The sequence below is a fragment of the Poecilia mexicana genome, unplaced genomic scaffold (genome assembly GCF_051168715.1).
Source record: "Poecilia mexicana isolate PSO_F unplaced genomic scaffold, ASM5116871v1 scaffold_19, whole genome shotgun sequence".
Classification (NCBI taxonomy): Eukaryota; Metazoa; Chordata; class Actinopteri; order Cyprinodontiformes; family Poeciliidae; genus Poecilia; species Poecilia mexicana.
This window is the reverse complement of record NW_028263388.1, coordinates 6,957,534-6,979,661: the sequence shown is the minus strand read 5'-3', so window position 1 is coordinate 6,979,661 and position 22,128 is coordinate 6,957,534. Positions and strand designations below refer to the sequence as shown.

At 39.4% G+C, this 22,128-nt stretch overlaps 3 protein-coding genes across 3 annotated transcripts in view; 1 reads left to right on the top strand and 2 right to left on the bottom strand.

The window, feature by feature from the left end:
- spata20 (spermatogenesis associated 20) overlaps nucleotides 1-8,780 on the bottom strand; it is a 39,877-nt gene extending 31,097 nt beyond the window's left edge. The window contains exons 1-10 of the mRNA XM_014991531.2: nucleotides 8,529-8,780; nucleotides 6,417-6,545; nucleotides 6,266-6,330; nucleotides 5,660-5,814; nucleotides 5,412-5,555; nucleotides 4,025-4,226; nucleotides 3,696-3,826; nucleotides 2,486-2,590; nucleotides 1,465-1,539; nucleotides 9-221 (exon numbers count right to left, since the gene is read on the bottom strand). Coding sequence (XP_014847017.2) covers nucleotides 9-221; nucleotides 1,465-1,539; nucleotides 2,486-2,590; nucleotides 3,696-3,826; nucleotides 4,025-4,226; nucleotides 5,412-5,555; nucleotides 5,660-5,814; nucleotides 6,266-6,330; nucleotides 6,417-6,545; nucleotides 8,529-8,734 — 1,425 coding nt within the window. The 5' untranslated portion in view covers nucleotides 8,735-8,780. The remainder of the gene's footprint in view (nucleotides 1-8; nucleotides 222-1,464; nucleotides 1,540-2,485; nucleotides 2,591-3,695; nucleotides 3,827-4,024; nucleotides 4,227-5,411; nucleotides 5,556-5,659; nucleotides 5,815-6,265; nucleotides 6,331-6,416; nucleotides 6,546-8,528) is intronic.
- Nucleotides 8,781-9,437: 657 nt separating this feature from the next.
- LOC106920473 (PI-PLC X domain-containing protein 1-like) lies at nucleotides 9,438-12,166 on the bottom strand. The gene is made up of 7 exons (XM_014991504.2): nucleotides 12,020-12,166; nucleotides 11,814-11,938; nucleotides 10,909-11,033; nucleotides 10,697-10,828; nucleotides 10,372-10,539; nucleotides 10,104-10,287; nucleotides 9,438-9,990 (listed from the first exon to the last, which is right to left on the bottom strand). Exons 2-7 carry the CDS (start codon nucleotides 11,887-11,889, stop codon nucleotides 9,749-9,751), a joined length of 927 nt encoding a protein of 308 aa, XP_014846990.1. The 5' UTR covers nucleotides 11,890-11,938; nucleotides 12,020-12,166; the 3' UTR covers nucleotides 9,438-9,748.
- A 3,658-nt stretch (nucleotides 12,167-15,824) lies between these two features.
- Nucleotides 15,825-22,098, top strand: LOC106920488 (ankyrin repeat and SOCS box protein 12-like). The gene is made up of 3 exons (XM_014991521.2): nucleotides 15,825-15,903; nucleotides 18,397-19,155; nucleotides 21,724-22,098. Exons 2-3 carry the CDS (start codon nucleotides 18,402-18,404, stop codon nucleotides 21,873-21,875), a joined length of 906 nt encoding a protein of 301 aa, XP_014847007.1. The 5' UTR covers nucleotides 15,825-15,903; nucleotides 18,397-18,401; the 3' UTR covers nucleotides 21,876-22,098.
- The last annotated feature ends 30 nt before the right edge of the window (nucleotides 22,099-22,128 follow it).

Genomic DNA, 22,128 nt, shown 5'->3' with positions numbered 1-22,128 from the left:
AGTCAGACCTGCTCAGCTGCAACGTTGCCTTGCTCCTTGACTCCGTAGTGGTGCATAAAGATGTCTGCGAGCGTGGCGGCTCCAACCGCACCCTCTACCACGTCAGGCAGGAGCTCCCGCACTTCTGAGGCCGTCCACACGCAGAAGGCCCCCTCTCGCTTCTCCAGCCCCCCTGGTGTTGGGACGGAGTCAGCATCTTCTGCACTGTAGAACCCTCCAGACTGGAAAGCAGCGCAAACAGTGCTAATTTATTAACACGATTAAACTGTTTAAACTTTACCTTTAATAACATAAAGTGACCTAATTTTTAAAGTGCAATCAGTAATAATTTTATAACAAATTTATATCAGTAAAGATTTCTTGGTTAATGTCAAGTTGTCATAAAGACATTTTGAATAATGTCAACTTCATATTAAAAGTGTCATAATTTACCAAATGACGCTTTATGACAGTCATAAATATTCATGAAGGCTTATTCATGTTCATGACATGTGTTATGACATGTTTATGACAGTGTCATGACAGTCTTATTCAGCCCCTTCAAATAAAGTGGTACCAAATATTTCCAAAATCATTTTCGTAATAATTGTTTATAATTCTTATTATTTTTTCGTCAATGCATAGACCAATACTTTTAGGAGTTCCCTCTGCTGTTTAACTTTCTTATTATCACGTCATGCACTTATTCAAAACTTGTGATGTTACAAGTCTTTTGCTGTCATTAATAATTTTTCTTCCAGTGTTACCCTGAGATTATCCAGCAAATTTTATCAAGTGGGTGACTTCTGAATGTAATTGGCAGGACTTGATTTTAATCAGTACTTGGGGACATTTACAAAGCCCCAAACTAATTTTCAAATTTTATTAGTAAAACTTTTTCAAACTAAGAGCTGATGGCCTCTCACATAAAATCCCAGAAGAAAATGCTTTGCAGTTGCATTTGGAAATCTTCAAGGGGTGAGAATACTTTTCCGACATCTTATGTCTGACTGCCGAAGAAACAATGCTCTTAATCCAAGCCTAAGAAAGCACTAACATTACTGCCATATAAAGATCTACAAAGCCATGTAAGCACTCTGGTTGTAATGTAATTTAACAGTTAGCAGAACTCAGGGACTCTGCCTCCCTAAAGGAAGAGCACAGCAAGTCACACAAAAAAGTGGAGAGAGTCTGCAGATAATTACCCTGGGCATGGTACTTCATTAGAATATAATTACTTCATAAATCTCAGAAAATTCAACAATAACAGTATGGTTTTAATTGTATGCTCTGTTGACTACTGTCCCCTCATTAATCAAAGAGGAGAAAGGTTGACCTGTACAGGAGAGCGAGGCTTTAACAGGATTTGTCAGCAATGTTCCACCCAGGGCCCCAAGGGACGTACGAACATACTAGAAGTACTCAGGAGCAACTAAGACAGTTTTCACACAAAAGACAGCAGCAGGCGAGCTGTCGATGATTCACCTTGTCACTCAGGTCCCTGGAGACGTACAGCAGTATGTCCTTAGCCACGTCTGCGTAGAACTGCTCACCTGATACCTGGAAAAGAAGGGAAAACACCTGCATGAGGGCTATGATTCAACCGGAGCTTGACCACTAATGGTATCGTCTTGTGATTCATCAACAGGATGTTCCCAGCAGAACCCTACAAGAGCGCTCAGGCTACTTGTATATCATCATTAAACACAGCATGTATATGTGGCTGTATTTCAGCTCGTGTCTGTTGGTCTCTGTTATTTAGTTTGAGTCTACACACCAAAAAATAAACGGGTCAGTGCAGCAGACTCTGGGGAAGATACCACAAACTCTGAGACTCGGATTCAACTAGTTAGTTTTTACCCAATCCTAAACAAAAAAAACCTCATCAATTTTTTAAACCCAAGTCTCACACTCGGGGGTTTTGTCTGGCTCAGTAAAGAGCCAGTGAGTAACTTCTTTACTGTCCTCAACATTCTGTCTGCTGTAGTTCGCCGACCATTTTTAGGATCCATCTTTTCTCTAGATCTGTAGTGATTGTCACACAAAGACACTGTTGGGAAGAAGTTCCAGCAGAGACTGTTGTTCCTACTGCAACGAAAAAAGTACCTTGGTACAGTGTACTATCAGGTACGGTCTACGACACTGCCATCCTGGACACAAACCGTTTGGGTTTTTACATTCAGGTCAATGTTACAGAGCATCATTTGCAAAATCAAGAAAGTTTCATCTCCCATGTTGCTTCTCTGACAAACACAACTGACACCTTACAGAAAGAGTAGGCAGCTACTTTACTGTGAAACAGAAACACACATACGGACACTATTCTATAATATATGTTGCGCAAAATATGAGTGTAAGTACATACACACTTACTTTGTTTCTATCTCCTCTAATGAAGTTCACATTTAATGTCTATAAAGTGTGAGCATGTGAAACTGAAGTCAAAATCCTTGTTTGTAAAGCACAAACTTGGCCAATAAGGCTGATTCTGAAGAGAAACCCAAACCTGAAAAGCAGATATGTAAGCCACAGCCAGCTGAGCCTGGTCATACAGCATCTTCTCAAAGTGAGGAACGTGCCACGAAGAGTCCGTGGAGTAACGATGAAAACCCTGGAAAAACAGCCACAGAATGAGGTCCTTTCCAGGAAAACTGTTAGAAAAGACATACAGCAAACACCAGTGCTGCATGGCTAAGAAAATGAGGCTCCAACTGTCTCATTGGACTTTTAACGACTAATATTTATCTCACCACAAAACACACTGAGGAGAAGGGGAAGGAAAGTTTTTAAAAAATAATACATCTACAGTAAACTCTTGGCTGGAGAACCGCAGAACAGAGTGGCATCTTGGGGTCACTGAATCCCCATAACTTTTAGAAGTTAGGTCTCCCTAAATGTTCTATTGTCAAAGTTGTGAACATGGAGTTTGTTGAACTCGACTGAGACTTTTAACTGGAACTGTGTGCTCTGGTCAGATTGAGAGGGATTTATGGGATTACAGGAGAATGTAGTAAATTGGGGCTGTGCACAGGACTCAAAGGTTGGATTTTCTTCTAAATCTTTTGACACAAAACAATGTGGCTGCAATTTTAAAAAATGTCTATTTTAAGGCTTTTTACACATATTTACTAGATGTACACAAAACATATCCAAGTAAGGAAGGACATGCAAATGGTTCAGTTTCCAAAGGTAGTTAACTTTTTCTTTTTAGCAGTTGGCATAGATAAACGTAATCAACCGACATTAATTGTACGGTTGTCTGATTGGATGGATGGTAATCAGGTTCCAGTTGAACTAAATGATTAGGTTGTATTGAAATGACTTGAATTTGTTAGAGGTTAAATTTGACCCAAAGTGGGTTCATATACAACTGGATAGGAATTGGATCAGTTTGTAACGTACAGTGCCTTGAGGTGGCATTTCTTATGAATCTGTGGTTGAAAAATAAACTGAATTCTGCTCACAACAAAAATATCACATTCATTACATAACAGTGTAAAACACACTTTACCATTTGGTCCTTAGCAAATTTTACCACAAAGTTAATTTGCTCTTTCTTATATCCAGCCTGCTGCCTGATGCTGCTATAAACAGATATATAGGCTTTACAGCAATAACATGACTGATTTTATACAGAAGACACAATATTTGTGTGATAAATTTGAAAAACATTCATGTATGAATAAATTTCCTACGTTCCCAGAATGGATACGAACCTGTGCAATGTGGTCGTGGATGCCTCCCAGTGCCATCATTCGGAGTGTGTGCAAGGCCATCTGGAGGGCCTCGACCCCCTCTGAGGTGGAGCAATTCACGGACCAATAAGACATGAGGAACATCAGATTCACTGTAGAGGGACAGACAGACCAGCTCACATGAGTTCTCCTCCAGCTGGAGTACATCTGTGAAGCAGATCTGAACTATGGTGAAAACAGAACAGAGGATGGGAAGAGCTGCCATTTTCTTGAGCCATTTAAGCTAAACCATCAGGACAAATGGAAACTGGAGAGTTGCAGATGAGCACTCTGGCTCCAGGTGAGTCTACCTGGTGAGGGGAACTTGGGAGCGTCTTTAAAGCCTCCGTACTCTTCCTCATAGGAGTGGACCAGCTGCTGGAAGCAGCGATTAGCAACGTCTGGGGCCAAGGGAGGGCTTTCTCCTGGGTTCGCAGTGATGGTTGTGGCTTTCTTTAGAGCGTCGATTATCTTCTCACCACTGGACTCTAAAGTCGCTCGGTTGTTCTGCCACTGCAGAGAGGAAGCCACTTTTCAGAGCCTCTAAATGAACACATTGCATCGTGACGTTACGCTTGCAAGATCCTGCCCCCAGCTCCCTGCTGGAGGGCAATAAAATTGACTGCAATTGGTTTTAGCTGTCAAATTGTCAACAATACGTGCTAAATCTTAAATATGAGCGCGACGTATCAAAGGAAAAGGGATGCAGTACTTGGCTACTAATTGCCAACACTATGACATCCAGATAAGGTTCAAGAGTATCATATTTCACATGTTAGAAAAAAAGTTCTAATTTTTAAAAAAAAATTGCAATGTAAGGGAAGTAGGCTGGTTAAGCTAGCTTGACTTTGACAACCTTAACATGTAGTTGTGCTGCAGAATTTGGCATGTTTCAGTTCAGTTAAAGGGAACCCACACACACTCTGACAGATCATCAGTACAGCAGGTGTTGTGTTCTTTTTGTGGGAAATGTTTGTGTTTTTTGCTGTTTAATCCTGATACACTAGTGGAGCTGTTGTCAGCTGCCACGGCAACGAGTCTGTGTGTAGCATAGCTGCCACAGACAGCAAGGAAAAAAGAAGAATAAGAGTGGTTGAGTTATTGTTCAATGGTTTTTCAGCGTTATTTTCCTTTTGTTGTGGAACACATCACTGAATTAATAACACCTTTATATCCAGGTTTCATTTTGCTAATGGAACTGTTGTACCGCAGCAGCGCAGCTATAGATGGCATGTAAATGAGTAGTTTTTTTGCCCTCCAGCATTGTGCACATGTACAAAATATCTGGATGAAAACAATGACATGCAACATGTCTACAAACAGTGGTGCACTGATTGTCTTCTGGCCCATCACCAATCTTTGAAGAGCCTGACCTGTTGATTCTGACTTTAGCTGATATTGATTTTCTTTTTCTGAAAAGTCGCTGGATATAGAGACAAGGTTCCCAAGTTGGCAACAATGAAGTGACAATTGTTAACCGTGGTCTGGTCTGCCTGCTTACAGCAGAGGAAAAAGGGACAGTGGCAGATTTTCAGACATTTGCAGAAGGAGGCAGATAAGACCTGTTTGTCATACAAGTATGGCCTGTTCTCCCAAAATTCAGGAAATAGGACCGATCTATTGGTGCACGCCTAATATTTAAGTCACTTCTTAATATTTTCGGTTAACTTATTGAGTGTTTCTACAAAGTGGTGCCACCTGTTCAATGATTCTCATCAGAACTGTCTTGAAGCCTGGTCTTCTTCCTTGGTCCCTCGGGGGGAAGTAAGTACCTCCGATAAAAGGTCTAAGGTCGGGAGTTAACCACACACTCATGGGCCAGCCTCCACCCCCACTTGTTGCCTGACAAGAAAATAAATAAATAAAACAACCAAATGCAGAAAAAAAAAACAAAAACAAAAAAAAACAGCCTTAGTTGAGAAAAAAAGTCTAAGAAACACACAAACCTGCACAAAGGTCATGTAGACCTTGTCCACATCGGGTCTCTCTTCTCTGTCCAGTTTGATGCAGACAAAGTTGTCACTGAGGATTTTTCCAATCTCCTCATCTTTGAAAGACTCCCTCTCCATAACGTGACACCAATGGCACGTTGAATAGCCCACTGGTGGTTGGAGACGATCATATAGAATCATTAGGCATAACTTTAGCAAATAGAGTGCTGAGAACAGGCATTTTGTCACTTCAATGTAAATCTTTTGATAAGTGGTGTGAAGGTAATATATTGTCTTAATCTTACAAAATCAGAGCCCGTTAGCTACTTTGAATAATTAATTGACAGAATTTTACTGTTCCCAGTTTGATAACTGGGAACAACTGGTATGTTTGCATTTATGATTACATTTAAATCAGTTGAAATTTGTTGTGAATTGGCACTATACAGATGAAACTGAATTGAATTAAAGTCTCTATGTTATTCCATGAAGAATCCCAACTGATACATTTTTTTTGAGATTCTCTGCTTTGAGCTGACTGAAATGCAACAAAATCCAATCATCTGGGTTTAAGTAATAATAATAATAATAATAATAATAATGTTGAATTGAACATCTTACCTGATAAGAAGATGGGTTTGTCTTCCTTTTTTGCCTTTTCAAACGCCTCATGTCCCCATGGATACCTGCAAAAACAGACAAAACAAGCAAAATCACATTTCAACATACAAATTTATTAAGATGAATAAATGTCAGGCTTATAGGGCCTCACCAGTCGACGGGGTTGTGTGCATGTTGTAACAGGTATGGCGACCGCTCTTTGGCCAACCGGTTTGTGTGTTTGGGATGCGGTGATGGTGGATCGCTACTCCCTGATGCCATGCTCAGGAACACAGACGGACTGAAGGCACAGCAACAATACAGCCACTACAACAACCAGTAGTTTTATCTTTATTTCAACATACAAACTTGGATGTCAGGATGTCAGTGGAGGTTTTTGTAAAAAAAAAAAAAAAAAAACAGTGAAAGAAGTCAACAGTCGATGTCCTACGGGTCCAGTCGTGCACACACGCTGAGAGGTTCTGGTCAGTTTGTGCCATAAGAGTGTTAGTTTGCTACCTCTTTTCCACGATTAAACAAGTTTTTTGCAACTTTTATTTATTATACAAAGAAAATGCAAAACGGACACTGTTAACTGGGGTTATAACTCTACCAGGGCTGCAGCTAATGATTATTTTATCAATTGACTATTCTATCGATTATTTTTGATGTTTAATCAAATCATCAGGTAAAAAAAATTGCATATTTTGCAAATTTTCACTTAAGCCCTTTTTTTTTTACACAATATTTGAAATGCATTAAAATATGCAAATAAGCAAATAATTCAATTACATTTTTCAGTAAGAAAACAAAACTTTTGCTTAAAATGCAATAACATAGAAGTTCTTGAATGAATGCTTGATCATTTGTAGCAAACATGCATCTGCAGCTAAAAAAAATATGGTCTACTAATCTGTTGATTAATTTTGGGTTTATAACTGAATTGCAAACGCTGCTTAATGGGAGACGTCTTTTACAGTTTGAGTTTTGGCTTAATCACTGCTCACTGTGTGAGATTTCAAATTTGCCAATTTATTAATTGATTACTAAATTAGTTGATTAATTAATTGATTATTGCTAATTGATTATTGCAATTATTGCAATAATCAATTAATCAAGATGAATTAGATTAATCAACTCAGCCTTTAGCTATACATTCATTCTAGAATTGTGCTGCTCAATGAGACAGTCAGAGCAACAACCTCCAGTCAGAGGCCTTTTCAGTTTCGTTGCCAGACTGACTGCTGCAGCAGTGTGAACGAATTAAATTTATTTAAATTTATACACCTATGTTGGCTGCAACAGCTGCCTTCCAGTGTTTGCGATAATTGGCAATGATACTTTTAAATTGCATTGTGAAATTTTGGATAATTTTCATTGCAGAACGGATTATTGTTGGCCTTCCAAAAGAGGGCTTCCTGGAGCGCTTTGCATCACTTTGTAACCCTAGTGCGCCTGAGCTTAAGGTAAAAAATCTCATGACTGGACATTGTTTTTTTTATTATTTTCTGCTAGCATGTTAAATTCATGGTTTCCCCAAATAAAACAAATCGTCCAGTACCTGAAACGGAAGCTCCACACCACTCCACTACTACCACCATGTTTCTGCAGAATGCATATAATCTAATAAAGCAATTATATTCACAGTACGTTAACAGCTATAGGTCTCGATATGAGCCAAATCACATCAAGACAAAACCCATTTCACATTTGCGCAGTACTAGGTAAGCGAACTATCGAACTCCATTTAATTGTTTTACAGTTTAATATAACTGGGCTTGCAGGTGTATATTCGCCCTCGTGTAAGTATGAGCGTACACCTTATGACAAATTAAGTCTATTCCCTCCTGTCGGCCGAAATATTTACATTACAAAAGAAAAGAATATACGAATTTCTGACATGCGAATCGCACCGGTATAGCTAATTCTCAGTGTTAGCGAAGACACATCTGGACGTTCTCATGGTAACCAGTAACAAAAGCTAACGCGTGCTACTGAAGATAAGTGCTGTAACATTTTTATCTATGCCGAATTTAAGGAAAGGGTCTTTCAACTTGAATTAATCGTCTTTGTTCAGCAGTGCACTCCTCTTGACAAAAACTAACGTTTTGGTCATGTTAAATACCCGTTTTCGACATGGAATTTCAAGTGGCGCTAACTCTCCACTGTTATAATTCCACAAGGAACAAAATGACAATGACGCACTGTAAAATATCGAGCGCTCCTTCCTCTCTTTGTCAGTTGACAGGGAGGTTATTTAATTTCTCTGAGCTCGCCTTATTACCTGTAGTAGCTGGCGGACACCGACTGTGGTTGGAGGAGTAGCTGTGAGCTGCCTCTCAGTGGATGGGGAATGTTTTCGAAACCCCTCGTGGGACCAGCTGAGCTCCGCCGCGGACTGTCAGCTGCCAGAAAGGACGCAGCCGCGGAGAGTGCGGTCCCCGCACGAGTGTCTCTAAACGCCGACCAACGCCATGCCTGTCTCAACATCCTAATCCACTAAGTGCATTACTTTAGCGCGCTAGCGTTAGCTGCTTTATTGACATACAACAGCCTACACTCCCATGCATGGGAAACACTCTCTTGCTGCATTCTCCTCAATCGACACAAGATAGCGCTCCAGGCCAAAAAAAATGTAAAAAGTTCACACGAAGCATTGAACTTGGTTTCAGAGTTTTCAGTTTGGCAAAATAGAAAGATTAGAAGTTTTGAAAAATATTTCAATTTCCATTACATTGACTAGCTTCTGTTTTTTTCCTTCCGTTCTTCATTTTCTTTCCGTCCTCCATTCTTTCTTTGTGTCTGTCCTTTCTTTCCTTCCTTGTTCTCCCTGCTTTCCTTCCATCTGTCGTGCTTTTATGTACCAATTTCCCCACCTTGTGCCATTTCTTCCCTTCTTTCTGTCCGTCCTCTTTTTAAACTCTTTTCTGCCCATTTCCTCTTTTCTTCCTTATGTCCTACTTCTATTCTTTCTCATATCATTTCTTTAAGTTTTTTCTTTCATTCCCTGTGGCCTTTCTTCCTTCTGTGTATCTTTTCTTTATGCCTTTCGTTTTTTTGCTTACTGCCTCACTTTCTTCTCTCTCCTTTCTTCTGAGTCACACCTCACTGTGTTCCTTCTATCTTTGCTCGTCTTCCTCTACTTCTCTCCTTTTTTCTGGGGTCACATTCAAGTTGTAGAAATGTCAACAAATCCCATGTAAACTGTTTTATTGAAAATAAATGTTTTTAATTTTCTCAGAACTGACAACTCTTTAAAAAAGGAAATAGAATCAGGATAATTATGGAAATTATATAAAAATTGCGCATAAACCCTGTTAAATTAAAATTTTGCCTTTTGAGGCCAATTTACTCAAAGGTTTGCTGTATTTATGTCGCTCAAGAATAGAAACAAAATGCGTAGAAACAAGTAAAGCATCAAGTGACCTTTTAAGTCTTCTTGATAAATATAAAAATCAATCTTTTACAAAAATAAACATTTAAATAAAACAGGTAGACACGTTTTCATCGTCCTTTTGCCCGTTTCAAGTTGAGCTTCACAATCGTTGCGACGAAATCATCTCGAGTCACTACGTCTGAGGCCACGATGTTCATTGGCGTCTTGTCGTATTGCTGGTTCACCCACCGCAGCAACTTTGGCAGACCCCTTCGCACAACGTTGGTGAAGTTGTCACAAATGCGAAGGATGTACCTGAGGATTCTGGTGTCATGTGGTAGGGTTGGATTCAAGCCACAGACAAAGAAATCTGGACAGAAAGGGTCACAGATGTATTCCGAGGCACGGAACGCGGCGTAAAGACAAGTTGTCACTAAAAGGGAACCAAGCCAACAAATGGTTGTAGAAACAAGGAATACTCACAGTTGAAGGATTTCTCCCTTTCCAAAGCCTGAGAGAGTTTGGTTGTAATTACTGCACGGTCCATGCTGTTGCCATAGTAATAAGTTATTTTTCTCCATAACACAGGCTGTATAAATTGTATGTTGTCGTATGAGACTATTATGTTTTTGCCTTGACTCCAGCAGCTCTTCAGGGTGGGAGAGTTCTGTGGTGACACATTATTGTTGTCCCTTAAAAATGAATACTTTTGAGAGATTTATAACCAAAAGATGGTCAGCAAAAACATTACCGTCTTCGGGAGGAGTTTGTTTCCAAACAGATTTTTCATGAAGGTGATGAGATGGTTGTGAAGTTGTCTGGAGATATTTTTGTCAAACCCCTCAAAGTGGGATAAAGACAGGATGATGATTTCTTTAGGATGACTCTCTGCCCACATGTTTATTTCCCTGAGTACAGTCTGAAATTAGGGGGTTGGGGGAGGGAATACACAGCAACACTCAATTAAATGTCCTTATATTTAACACAATGAGCTAACAAACCTCCAAGAAACATGAATGACTTATCAAGGATTTACACTTTGGTCCACGCTTACCCTTCAGAGATTTAATGTTTACCTCAACATCAGTTCGGGTGCACAGGCCGTGGTGAAAGAAAAGCCTGGTGGGATTTGTGTCGTTTGGCTTGCGGGCAATCCTAAGGTCAAAGTAGCGAGCTCCGGCATTCAACTGCTCAGTTATGCACACCTCCTGTGATCAAAAGACCTGGCAATTCAAACCCCTTTTCCATCACTCTCAGAAATACATTTGCTGTTAAAAACGCTCCTTACCTGCGTGGCTGCCCAAGTGTGGATGATTTTCCGCAGGCAGTAGATTCTGCTGAACCTCCTCAGTCTCTCAGGCTCGATGATTCTAGAGTTGATGTCCAGGTCATAACTCATCGAGTCATGGCTTCCTAGGGATGACAAAAGAAAGATCATGTAGGAAAACTACTGCTCTGGATTATAGGTATCTACAGATTACTGTAGATACCTATAAATTTGAATACCACTCGTATTCAAATTTGGTTTTCTAAAATGTTTAATTTACTATAGCTTGGGGGGGGGGAAAAACTCACGGGATATTTCTGGTTCTGCTTGATGTAAAAAAATAAAAATAAAAAAATCACAGAATACCAATGTTTTTTTTTTTTAACAAGATAAGTTAATTTCCCAATAACTTTCTCGAGAACTCCAGAAAACAAACTGTTTTCTGTAGATCATGAACTGATTGGTGTGGTGTAGCGTGTTAGACCTGATTCCATCCCTCAAATGCACACAACAACAGCAATAGAGGACTTATGAGTGTAATTGCACTCATTGGAGAGTTGCACTTGTGGGTTGTGCAAAATCCCCAAGGGGTCACAAATAGACCTGTGGTTGCACTTTGGACACCCCTACTCCAACAGAGACCATCTCTCCATCAACATTGACCCGCTTCATTGTCCCTGCTGTTGAAAAGTAACACAACGCAAAAATGTTCAAGGCTTGTGAGAATTTTGGCAAAGTGATGGAGACTTTACAAGATTAATTCAATTGATTTCCATTTTTAAGGCACTCTAAACTTCTAGGGTAGGGCTACTCCTGTAGACTTGAAGTTAGACTAGAATCAGCTTACATTCTGATAAAGAAAACAAAACTACGTTCTTTCATCATGATTACATTCTTGGCACCGTGACAGAACCGGAGTTTCCCACCTGGTATGGCCAGTTTAAACAGAGGGATGGTGTGAAGCTCAGCTGGCAGCTGCGACATCCAATCAGCGTAGCTCATGGTTTTTCCTCTTTTCGTATTAAACGACCCAAATCTGACTCCTAATCTCCTGAAAACAGAAAAATCCAAGAGTAAACCTCACCTGTTCAAACTCATAAACATAAATGGGAATGTTCCAGGTAGTACTCACTCTGCTGAAGTAGACCTCTCCTTCTCTTTTATTCCGTCAGGTCTGACAAGGCACCTGCGACTTACTACGACTGAATTGTTACTGTTGTCTGAACCATTGTGGGAGGAGAGAAGCAGTTGTTTCTCCTGTTTGGTGTTCAGGTTTTTCTGATTTCCTGTGTAACTTCCTCATACAATCATTTCTACCTCTCCTGCCCAAACACACAGAACAAGTCTTTCAGCTTTCAAACTTAAACTCTGCCACTATAGCAGCTCCTGGTTACATCATGTTTTATCTGGACTCAGCTTTAGTGTCTCTACACACAAATGAGGTATTTTTTTTTTGGAACTCATGAGCTGAAAGGAACTACTTGGAATTACAGCCCTACAAGTTGGATGTTTAAAAAATTCCTTGATTATCAGGCGACCAGCTCCGGAAATTCTAATGACATATTTGTGTGTGGCAGACCGGTTGAGCCACAACCAAAGCTCCGACCCCCCATCATGCTGTCACAGGCAACCGACCAATCCCTGCTCAGTCTGGGCAGATTTCTTTTTAGTACCCATGCAAAAAGTAGTACAACAGATGAAACAATCTTTAGAGTGATGAACAGTCACAGTTTTTCCAGCACATGTATTTTACACATAGATCAAAGGTTCTGGTCAAACCAAGTATAAGCAAATATTCCCCAAACTTATCAGATTTTTATTCCTAACCTACAAGAAAGACCATTTGTCATTTTCCTTCTACTTCATGTCAATACACTAAATTGTGCAGCAGGCCTCCAACATTTTAAGGCGCTGCAGGCAGTGTACTGCCCTCTAGTGACCGAAAACATTCACTGCTCCATCGTCTGCCTCAAACACCTCATGATACTGATAGAGCACTGACACAAACTGGCCTGCTGTTGTTCAGGTAAGATGTCAGCTTGACAGAGACGGGCTTTTCTGCCCTTTCAGTCTGTTTTTTTGAGAGGAAATTTTCAAGAAAAGCACATATTTCTTTAGCAAAATGAGCAATCAGGACAACAAGCTACAGAGAGAAGTCCCATTACTCAGAGCGGAGACAGAACGATGGCTCCCTCTGAGGAGGGGGTCAGTCTAGCCCACTCTCTCACCGGGGAATCCTGGGATGCATTTAGTCTTCAGTCCTGCTGGGAACACGTCCCAGACTCACTGGAGTACCTCCTGAAGATGAATAATGCAGAAAAAAATGCTTTTAAATTTCATAATTGAAGCAAAAACATACAAAGGTTAACCACTTATTACATGGGTGCAGCATTGCCTAATTTTAAAGCAGAGATGTCCTGGAATGTGGGTCTTTTTGAGCATTTGCATGTTGTAGTTTCATGAACAAGTCATCATGCGGACATGCAGTTTAATGTCACGTAAGGATAAAGAAATTAATAAAAAAAGGAAAAAGTTCTACATGTTTCTGAGTCTATTTGAAACATGGTGAGTAGATGTTTTGATGTGTAAAGTATCTGTAAATTACAGAGAAAATTTACAAAGATAAAGAAATTTAATTCTTCCTAATTATGCACAAAATATTTGGGACTCAGGAAATTATTGGCTCTAATTTTGACTGGATGCGTGATAGGTTATCACCATATGAGAAACAGAAAAATAATTGCTTTTCTTTGACCTTGTTCAGTATTAAAGTACTTTGATACCATCAAAATACATTGATATTTTGTCTCACAGTTTAAATCTACCTAAATCTATTCAGGGTCAGGAGTGATGAGCTGCTCTGGTAGAAAAAGTCATTACTGCTCTAAAAGTGTTTCTTACATCAAATGTTTTTAGTTCAGAGTCTAGGATTATCTGGCACCAGGTGGAGAAGAGAATAGAGAGTTGGGTGTCTTGGCGGTAGATTGAAGTGTTACACTGTGGTGAATTTGAACAGCAGCTGAACGGATTAAGAAGCTGCGACCTGACATGTAAAGACAGGATTAGTAACACCTGCTGAGCACCTGAGAATAAAGTATTATCTGAGGGAAGGGCTGCAGAGTACCTGAGGGTACTGTAGGGTCAATTGTCTGTAAAAGGATATGGTGTTAAACTGTAAACCTGACAGTTTCTTGATTTTTTTACAGACGGAGTGGTGCGGTAGAGGGCACTGGGTCCTCATCCACTTTCCTGAGATCACAACCCCTCCTGTCCATCAGTGTCGAGTTTGCTGCTCCATAATTTCCTGTTTTTTGAAGCGTTAGTCTATCAAGTAATCAAAGAAACTGAATGCCAGTTTGTTTGAAACACAGGAAAAACAACAGCAAATGTACTACAGTATTAAGGTCTGTTCATAACCTTGTCTGCACTGCTATTAATATGCATTACAATTTTAGAACTCTTGGTATGTAATGGTGTTCTCAATTGAACAAGTTATTTTTTTAAGCTCATCTTTGAATTAATCATGACGTGGATGACAAAATTCAAAGTCTATAAATCCCAGATGTGTTCTTTACTCACGGTTCACAAGGTGTAAACACTAAATACACATATTGTATTTATTTACCCTTCTATTGTTGACAGTTTCTCTGGACAAATTGTTTTTTTTGGTAACACTTTATTTGAAGGGGGGTGAATAAGACTGACATGACACCGTCATGTACATGAATAAGTCTTCATGAATATTTATGACTGTTGTCATAAAGTGTCATTCGGTAAATTATGACACTTTTAATACAAAGGTGACATTATTCAAAATGTCTGTTATGACAACTTGACATGAACCAAGAAATCATTACTGATATAAATTTGTTATAAAAGTATTACTGATTGTACTTTAAAAATTAGGTAATTTTATGTTATTAAAGGTAAAGTTTAAACAGTAATGATTTCCTGGTTAATGTCAAGTTGTCATAACAAAGACATTTTGAATAATGTCAACTTTGTATTAAAAGTGTCATAATTTACCGAATGATGCTTTATGACAACATTCATAAATATTCATGTGGGCTTGTTCATGTTCATGACAGGTGTTATGTCATGTTTATGACAGTGTCATGACAGTCTTATTCATCCCCCTTCAAATAAAGTGTTACCTTTTTTTATTTGCATTAAGACAGGGTAACATTAGCTAAAGAAGTTAAGGTATAAAACACCTTAGTTGAGAAGTTAAGGTGTAGAGGTTCAGATTAAGTACCTCTACTTCATTTGGAAGTTACCAAACTTAGCCTAAAATCTAAGAAAGGTTAAAACTAATTCCTTGACTAAAATATGTGGTTTCAATTTTGGCAGTCACTAGGAAAACATGAACCCAACAGAGCTAGCCATGCTTTCATGGTGAGTAGAAATATTGTGTAGCTTAAGAAATGGTACATCGTCAGCACCCATTCAGTAGGAAAACATGTAGATGATCCTGAGAAGTGATCACTTCCCTAGTCTTCCTATAACATTTCATTGTATGGAGAGTCATTGCTAAGTCTCAAGTTTTGAATCCTGCTAGATATGCTAGTTTTGTTGGGAGTCGGAGACAAAACAGGATGTTTCTTGACATAAATAAATCTTGACTGACTCCATAAGGGCCTGAAGTCTTATTTGAATATTTGAATTTAACCTTAACCATTCTTTGAATTCGTCTTAACTTCTAATAATATCTCGTTGGTAATTACTATGAGTGGGCTAAATTTCTACAAAGAAATTAGGAGAGGTGAGGATAATAAGATAGTAAATAAAGTAACTATTTGTGTATTTGTATATTTTGTTCTTTCATTAATCGATTATTGCTTTGAATCCAACTTTCTTTTTTAGAACTTGACTGAAAATAGAGTGGCTCTGAGAAACCAAGAATTTGATTTTTGCGTCTAATGAACACCAGAGGGCAGCAAAGATACTCAACAGCAGCATAACAAGGAAGCGGAATAATGAAGAAGAAGAAGGGGGAAACATTGTGACACATCAAAGGTAGTATAAATATAAGTAGACTCATAATGTAAACAAGTCATTTTAGACAAGAACAGTTTAACGTTTGTGTCTTTCTACATTTGAGGCATTATTACGCTGTTTTTGCAGACGGTGTGTTTGAGACAATCCACAAATTTTGACGATACAGAGCGACACATGACTATCAGTGACGTTTCAGAGGTTTCGATTTGATTAATGAAAACTTGAAATAATGAGATATGGTTCGGCTTACATATAGCTCACCAGAACTTTACCGAATATTTCATAATTTACAATATTTCCGTCGGCAGAACTCATCAACTACGAAAGCAGCAACCCAGAAATAAATACTTGCATTCAACTGTGTGCTGTATTTCTCATACCGAATTATTTGGAAGATCTTGAAGATTAATACGGAAACATTGGTTGACGTTTACCTTTAACGCCCACAAGCGTTTCTGGTGTTACACATAAAATGATAAAGATTTTCGCTGAAATTTTGCTCGGACTAGACTCTGTAGGGGTTAAGGTTTTCGCATTTTGTCACGTTGAAACCTTCAACTGTTTTGTATTTTATTGAGCTTTTGTGTGAGTACCAAGAAGTGCATAATTATGAATAAAATTAAAACACAATTTTAAATAAAAAGAAAGTCTAAGTGTGGCCTGCTTATATTTTGAGCCCCACGTCTTAAGACATTTGCATCTTTTAATAGGTTTTCTTCCAGAATAGTCCTTGAACTAGTTCCATCCAGCTTCTCTCCCCAATTGTTAGAAACAAATTCCCACAGCATTATTTTTGCTGTTACCTTGTGTCAGAGGAATGTTGTGTTTAGGATTATATGCTTGATTCAAGCTGGTATGTCTTTTCTCCTAACCCTGCTTTAAACCTCCCTGACCTGTCTGCTGTGTCCCTTTGTCAGCCTTGATGCCGTTTGTTTTTAATGTTCTCCATCAAACAATTGAGAGCTTCACAGAACAACTAGATTTATACTGATATTAAATTATCCTATGACTGACAAAATTTAGGGATATTAAACCCGATTTTCATTTGAAAAAAAAAAAGGTGAAAACCATGAGTCATTATCCCTCTACTTTATAATTATGTACTCTTAGATGTTTATCACACATAATTCTAGTAGGAAACATTGGAGTTTGTTGCTGCAATGTAACATGGTTAAAGTGTATGACTATTTTAGCAAGCCACTGAAAGGGTCGGTTGATTTTGAATATTATTCCTGATCATTTTGGTATATCAATATGGTCCTTTAGCTTCAAACACTGAACAAAGACATACTGTTTCCCTCAGACTGGAACTGATTTAGAGGTGGATTGTAGTCATGTGGGTCATGTAAAACTTGACATGAAAACTTGTGCATCTTTTTTTTTTTCAAAGAAAACAAAATTATGTTTATTTAACTGGATTTATTTTAGTATCTGATAAAAACTACACTCAAAAGGAGGCTAAAGCCAAATTTAACTGCTTGTAAGATGAACTTTGTTAGACTTTGCAAAATAATTGTTTAGTTTGTACAAGCCCATCCACACTGCTAGTTATGTGAAGTGCTTCAAAAATAAAAACAGTTTATTGAAAAAAAAAAAACTGGAACAATGAAGCATTTGATGACAATGGCAATAACGCCGACATTCAAATAGGTGAAATCCATAATGATACCCCCTCTAAGAACACTGATAGCTGTCTATTGTATTGTTCAAACAGCTAGTATACCCTAATATCCATTAATAAGCACAGTGGAAACCATCTCGGTTTTACAACAATCTTCCTTATCTCTGTTTTTAGATGTACAGCCAATCAGCACAAAGTAAAGTTAACGGAATGGCTGCTTTGCAGGGAAAAGGCTCAGAATTTAAATGGGGCTGATCAGCAACAGAAGGAGGAGTTGTGAACGGTCACGTTGATTTACTTTGCTGTTTTACAATTGTAGTTTGTCTATATAGGGTTGTAGTTTGGCGATGGTGGCAGAGGAAGTGAACGAAGCCACACATGGCCACTCTTCCAAATACTGAGCAATTTAAGCCGGAGCAATAGGAATGCTAAAGACATTTTACTGCTAACAAAGATGTTCTCTAGCTCAACACTTTTCTCTTTGCAGTAGGTGATGATTGTTTACAACGTACTCAATTTTCGGTAAGGTTCACGGTGTAGCTGGTGCATTACATATGTCACAGTCAAACGTGAGCGATTGGGTAAAATCGTATCTGGTCATTTCAAACTTCAACAGAGTACATGCCTCCGGCAAGCAATCATTTCTCTATAGCAGAGGGTCCAGACCATCTGTATGAAGCCACGCATAGAACAAGGGACCAGGCTAATTTAAGATGCGTTTTCTCTCAAAATGGTTGCTATGGAAACTTGGTGACAGCTAAAAGATGCCACTCTTTGTCGCAGTGGAGATTTCTTGACAGCCTTACCAACTGCTGGGCCTTAAAGTCAGCCCCTTGTCCTTCCAAATTGGGACTTTCGTGGTTTTCTGACTTCACCATTTTTTCCACCAGGTTCTATGTTCCAGCTCAGGAGAACTGAGGAAGAAGAATACAGCGACGAAATCTCCAAGCTCAGGCAGGTGGCGTTACAAAACAATGACATACTCCTTGACAACATGCTCTGCCAGGAAATTTACAAGAAAGTCATCAACTGCAAAGGAGGATGGGGCATCGCAGGCACTCCCCTCCATGCCGCCGTGTCTAAAGGCCACCTCAGCTGCCTGAAGGTTCTGCTGGCCCACGGCGCTTTTGTAGATACCATAGACGTCAAAGCCCAAACGCCTCTTTTCAACGCAGTTCGTGGAAGACACCTGGACTGTGTCCTCGCCCTCCTCGCAGCAGGCGCCAACCCCAACGGAAGCAAATCCAACAACAGCTCCCCGGTCCTCACTGCTGCCAAGAATGGCGACGTGGAGATCCTCAGGCAGCTGCTGGTTCACGGCGCCAATGCGAACACTTGTTCTAAGTTCCGGTTGTGGCCCTTCTACGAAAGTGTGACCAGAGGACCGCTCTGCCTGTCTGCTGTTAACAGACACTTAGAGTGCTTTAGGCTGCTGCTCCTCCATGGGGCTGACCCGAATTACAACTGCACGGACGTGACCATCCACAGCATCCACCACAGAACGATGCTGGAGATGTGCCTGAGGTACGGCTGCGGCGTGGAGTACATCCAGCTGCTGATCGACTTCGGCGCAAACGTCTACCTCCCCAAGCTGATCATCGAGAGGTTCATGAATCAACCAGCAGTGGAGCTGCTCCTGAGTGAGAGAGGTATGCAAAACCCACTCAGTATAACCAAGTTATAGCGCCTTGTCAAAGTAGTCATATCCCTTTTTCATTTTATCACAGCCAAAAATCTTATTGGTATTTTACCTGATAGACCAACACAGAATTGTGCATCGTCTTGAAGTAGAAGGAAAATTCTCACAAATTGTATGTGGAATAGAATCATTTTTATTGTCCTGTAGTGGGGAAATTCAAGTGTAGCAGCAGCAAGTCAAACATATGCTGGAGGATGTAGATCACACAAAAAATATATGGAAATAGCAATAAGAAAATGTACAAAGACATTTGTCTCTTGTAGAAATGTACAAGAGCCAAATATTCTTTATATATTGATAAAATACACATAATAAATAGCTAAATGAAAGTTTTTGGATAGTCAGTTTGAAGTAAAAGAAAAATCCCACCAGTATATTTTACACATCAATTTTTAAACACTGACACATCAATTGCATTTAATTCAATTGACTCCAGTAACTACTATACAGAGGTGGGACCAAGTCACTGTGCTGCAAGTCTCAAGTAAGTCTTAAGTCTTGGTCCTCAATTCCGAGTCAAGTCTCAAGTAAAGACAGGCAAGTTTCAAGTCCTTTCGAGTCGTCTTTTTTTTGTTGTTTTTTAAACAATGTTCCAATTATGCTAAGTGTAAATAATAGACCATGTGTTCTTTTTAAAATCAAACACGCAGTGCACTCATTGCAAATAAAGCACAGTGGTTTTGAATTTGGATGTGATGGTAAAATAAATATCCGTCAGTCCAAGTGAGGTTAAATCTACAGCTAATTTCACATTCAGTATTGATAAAAACATGTTGCCTGAATCAAACTTGCCGGAATCACTAACCGAGACACAAAATAATGTACTGCATTACCATCCAGAAACACTCAGAACTGCCCCACAGCGTTACCTTCAGGATCCTTACAATTGTACATTACAGCAATTTCTGAAGGATAGAAAAATTACTGGATTTTCATTTGTTTTTCTAGTAAAATGATACCACTTCGAAATTATACCACGTGGAGATGGTATTTCAACGACTATCACACCGCCATTTGAAGAGTTATAACTGAAAAAACAGTAGACTTAATGCACTGACTGCAGTAAACAATCTATTTATTGTCAATATAATTTCCCAACATAGATGTCTTCAAATACACCCGTACCTGTCAAATTTTGGATTTGAGAATATGGGAAATGTCTCTGTGCGGTTCTGTCAGAGGAGGGGATATTTATGGGAAAATACTAATACGGGAGCTGGGTGAGAAAGGGGTGCAAGAAACCGTAGTTTCCCTTATGAATACACCATCCATCCTATGATGGAACTGGACTTGGTTCATCATTATGATGGGACAGAGAGAAACTCTCTTCCCTGAGTTCAGGTACAGAACCTGCTTTCTGATCCGGACCCCGTCCACCGGCTTCCTGAGCTAACACTGTGCACATTATTGTGGATACATTTGAATCACCGGATTTATAGACCATGACTAAACATAGCATACAAGTGAAAGATAAGCGGCATCACCAACGTAACCCAGAGTTGCTAACACGACATTAGCTAGTCAGTTGTCTCAGTAAAAGAAAAGTTTCGCTTTCTGTTCTTTGTGCAACTTCAAATGCCGAACCGTTGGAAGTTGCGTCTCCATCTGAGATCCTGGTCTTGCAGGTTTTGCATGTTTCACTCTGCTTTTGGTTGGATATTTCATGATTGATGAAATCTCTGCTTTGAACGTTTTTTCGTTTGTCATGCCCTCGCCCCCCCCGTTATTTTTAAATCCTGTTAATTTGATTGGTTGTGCTGCAGCTACGCACACATACATATGGAGTGTGGAAAAACAGAGGGACGGTCTGCGCATGTTAATTTGGAATGAGGGAAATTCATTAATGGGGTCACTTTATAAAAAATGTGTTTTAAACTTTTGACTTGAGTAAAATATCAAGACTTTTCAAGTAAACAGCTTCAAGTCAAGTCAATCCCAATTCAATGGTGTGAAAGTTAAAGTCAAGTCCGAGTCTTTGAGCATTTTTTCAAGTCTCAAGTCTTTATTGTAATGACTTGAGTCCAAGTCATATATATATAATGGTAATGGCGAACCAACCAGACATTGTGGTGGTGGATAAACAACAGAGGAAAGCAGTTTTTTATATATTCTTTATATATATATACATGTATGTATACACATACACACACTTGTATTATGAACGATTCACCTGCTGTGGCCTGAACGCACCAGTCTCTCAGCTGGTCCGCACTGAATTGCACGCCCACTTGTGCGTAATCAAACGTTTGTGAATCTGACTACTGCCACACAAACAGACTGGCTTTCATGGAATTGCAAGCATCATTTCAGCCTAAGTTTTGAAATCAGGGAACATTTCTCCAAATAAAGTGATCAGAAATCAGCGGTGCCCTCTGAATGAAGGATACCTGATCCCGGCAGGACTCGCTTTGCCTCCGAAACTCTTCAACGCATCGTCAGATAGTGAGATGCATCCTCTAATGGCAGATACCTTCATTAAAACACACCTTTTTGTTTCTTCTTCTTTTTCCATCTTCAGGAACTCCTAAAGCCTTGACCTGGCATTGCCGACTTGCGGTGCGAAGACACCTGAACAGCATCAACAAGAGCCACTGCATCGACGAGCTGGACATGCCAACCAGCCTGAAAAACTTCCTGCAGCATAAAACAGTCCCTGTCCATGTTCAGTAAAGAAGAAAGTGTGCATTATTTTATCATGTCTTTATTTCAGTTTAACAGCGAGTTTTTGCATAACATGTCTTAAAACGGCTTCTGTCTCTTCATGAGCTGCTCTGTTCAGAATGTTAGAAAAAAGGTTTAATCTTCTAACTGATTTCTTAAAGATGTGGCTACTTAGAAGTTGCTGACTCGGTTTTGTACAGGTGCATTTCAATAAATAAGAATATGATTGGAAGGGTTATTCATGTCAGAAATTTATTCCAAA

Bases quoted from the DNA above. Each gene is read 5' to 3' on its own strand.
- LOC106920473 (XM_014991504.2), bottom strand. From the start codon at position 11,889: ATGAGCTACGCTGATTGGATGTCGCAGCTGCCAGCTGAGCTTCACACC. The intron at 10,829-10,908 runs GTAAGGAGCGTT...TTTTGATCACAG, and splicing joins ACACTTGGGCAGCCACGCAG to GAGGTGTGCATAACTGAGCA. The intron at 10,288-10,371 runs GTAATGTTTTTG...GTGTCACCACAG, and splicing joins ACAAACTCCTCCCGAAGACG to AACTCTCCCACCCTGAAGAG.
- LOC106920488 (XM_014991521.2), top strand. From the start codon at position 18,402: ATGTTCCAGCTCAGGAGAACTGAGGAAGAAGAATACAGCGACGAAATC. The intron at 19,156-21,723 runs GTATGCAAAACC...TTCCATCTTCAG, and splicing joins GCTGCTCCTGAGTGAGAGAG to GAACTCCTAAAGCCTTGACC.